Raw genomic sequence first — 2,588 nt, forward strand, 5'->3', positions numbered from 1 at the left:
CTCCAACACAAACACACACACGCCATTATTATTACCTACTGGGTGTAATTCTATTCATAACTATACATTTGTATGCCTGGCTGTCTATTTTCTGGCATCATTTGTTTCATAAGCTCAAAGGGAACATTTATCAAATCAACATAATGTATTTTTAGTCAAAGTAACACAAAGAAATTCCATGAAAACTTACAGTAACTAACATGCTAATAGAGCAGATAAAAACATTTGACTGTCAAAACAATAGAAACTTGTGTGTCTGTTCTTTGAAACTGAATGTTTGCAGAAGGAACAGTCCTGGAGACAGAGAGCAGGCTCTGAAAGTCATGCTCCAGGTACTGCCGTCATGTGAACACCCAGCGCCAGACATGTTCTGCCTCTGTGGACGGATCTACAAGGACATCTTCCTCGACTCGGACTGCAAAGACACAATCAACAGAGACAACGCCATACAGTGGTGAGAATACACTTTTTCTTTTCTGTTTTGCTTCTTTTCTGTTTTTTGTTTTCATTCTTTTCTTCTCTTTGCCTTTGTGTCTTGCTCGTATTTTAACTTATTCTGTCCAACAGCTCAGCATATAGTTCAGAGCTGAAGGCCTCTTGTGCTGGACAGATGTTACTGTTACAATAGAGGGTTATGAATCGGTGTACTGTATTTGTATAAACCTCTTTGTATTTGAGGCTTGACTTAATTTATATTTGTTACGGACGGACAGGCTGGTTTCACGTATAGCAGGTTTATTGAACAGAGGGATTAACAGGAGTCAGACACAATCATAAGTTCGTGGAGCTAAAACAGGGTCGGGCAGGCAGAGGTCAATTATAAGCAAAGACAGATTAGGGGTCAGGGTTCGGTAATTGTGATTCAGGTTGGGTCGGGGCAGACGGCAGACAGAGTCGGAGCAGAATCAGGATCAGGGAAACAGAATGTCAGGTCAGAATAATAATGCTCAGTAATGCGGGCAGTACGGCACAAACAATACTTCACACTGAGCGAAGCTTGGTGTGCTGCTTAAGTGTCAGATGGGTCATTGTCAATGGGATCCAGGTGGACCGCATCCGGGGACTATGGGTGAGGTTAGTGGGAGATGTTGTATCACTAATTCAGAGATGGGTCCCACCAGTGACCAGAGGGAAGGACAGAGCTCTGACTCCTGACCATATGGATTATATTTGTATACATTTTTGAAGGGGTGTGTATTGGCAAGAGTCTGGCGATATGACGCGTATCCCGATACATGCTTCACGATATGATATTTATCGCGATATTTCCCAAGGCTTTACCAAAACAATCTTCACTGTATTTTTAGTGTATGACTTGAATTGAAATCTACCTGAATTTTAATGTCTATAAGGGTAAAAAATGGTCAAATTAATTTTCTATGTCTCATAGCATTAAGTACAGCGACTGTATCTCAAGTACAAGTTGTTTTTACCCCGAAATTCATGCTGCTTTTCTTTTGGTAAATTACAAGATATTTGTTTTTTAAGGGAACAGCCAATATTGCCTGATTTCCACAACAAAATATTTGAATGAATGTGCTTTAACTAATACATTTCTAAAAGTGTGATTACAAGATTGCTAAATCCAGCATTTAAGTACTTCAAAAATGAATGAAATAAAATGTCAATTCTTTCCAGAAACATTTTAGTGTGAATGTGACTAACATGCATTATTTACATGACAGTCAGCACTGCAGCTCAAGTTTCCTTTAAAGCAACAGTAAATGTGTATTTCACATAATAATGACTGCGACATTGCTCATTTTTCAGAGTTGTTCACATCACTCTGATCCATCAGGTCTCTGAACTAGAATCTAAAGCTGTGAAGTTTAGCCGACAGCATTTTGATGGAGGCTCCGTGCATGAGCCGCTGCAGCTCCACTGCTTCACTCGTTCTTATCTGAGCCGCTACGAAGCTCCATAATCCTCGTCTAAATATGATTCTGGCAGCAACGCGGCACAGAGTTTTTGTTTAGGACCCGTTCTAAGTCAAAACAAGTAGTATATGTCTCATAACAACCACAACCACGAGGCTGACTGAGCATTTAATAGATCTTGTTGTTTTGGTCGCGGTGTGGAACTGCTCAAAGAGGCTCGTGGCGCTCTGCTGCCAAATAGTGATCGGAGGTGGAAGTGGAAAACAAGAGCTAGACGGTGAAGGACGCTCATAAATAATTAAATATTTATGTCCCCCCGCCCCCCAGCGTTGGACCCAAGTCCCGCCAGCCCAGGGGCCCCGCTCCCCAAGAGCCGACCCCCCCAGGCCCTGCGCTCCCCACCCTCGCAAGGAGGGAGGAGCCAAGAAGGAGCCAGACCCAGGGGCAAATCCGAGCCTTCACCCCCGAGCACCTCTCGTGGGTGCACTGGTCTGGGGCCAAACGGGACAGAGGCGGCTGGACCAGCTGCGGCCCCCACCGATTGTCTCAGTGCAGACCACAGCACGCCAGCCCCGCCAGGCCCCCTACCTAATGGGACCCCCGCTCCCTAAAGAAAGCCTCCACCACCAGACAACCCCCCCACCCCCTGGGACCCCGCGGCAAATTAGGCGCCGCCCGGATCAGCAGTGGGCCCCAAAGGAGGTTGCCCCG

At 45.1% G+C, this 2,588-nt stretch overlaps 1 protein-coding gene across 1 annotated transcript in view; it reads left to right on the forward strand.

Annotated features, from left to right (window-relative positions):
- The window catches only part of map3k15 (mitogen-activated protein kinase kinase kinase 15), a gene marked incomplete in the record, with an annotated part of 44,422 nt that overhangs the window by 8,699 nt on the left and 33,135 nt on the right, over positions 1 to 2,588 (forward strand). Inside the window, 1 exon segment of the mRNA XM_024280197.2 lies at positions 284 to 454. Within this exon segment, the coding sequence (XP_024135965.1) occupies positions 284 to 454 (171 nt within the window).

The sequence above is a fragment of the Oryzias melastigma genome, linkage group LG20 (assembly GCF_002922805.2).
Source record: "Oryzias melastigma strain HK-1 linkage group LG20, ASM292280v2, whole genome shotgun sequence".
NCBI lineage: Eukaryota > Metazoa > Chordata > Actinopteri > Beloniformes > Adrianichthyidae > Oryzias > Oryzias melastigma.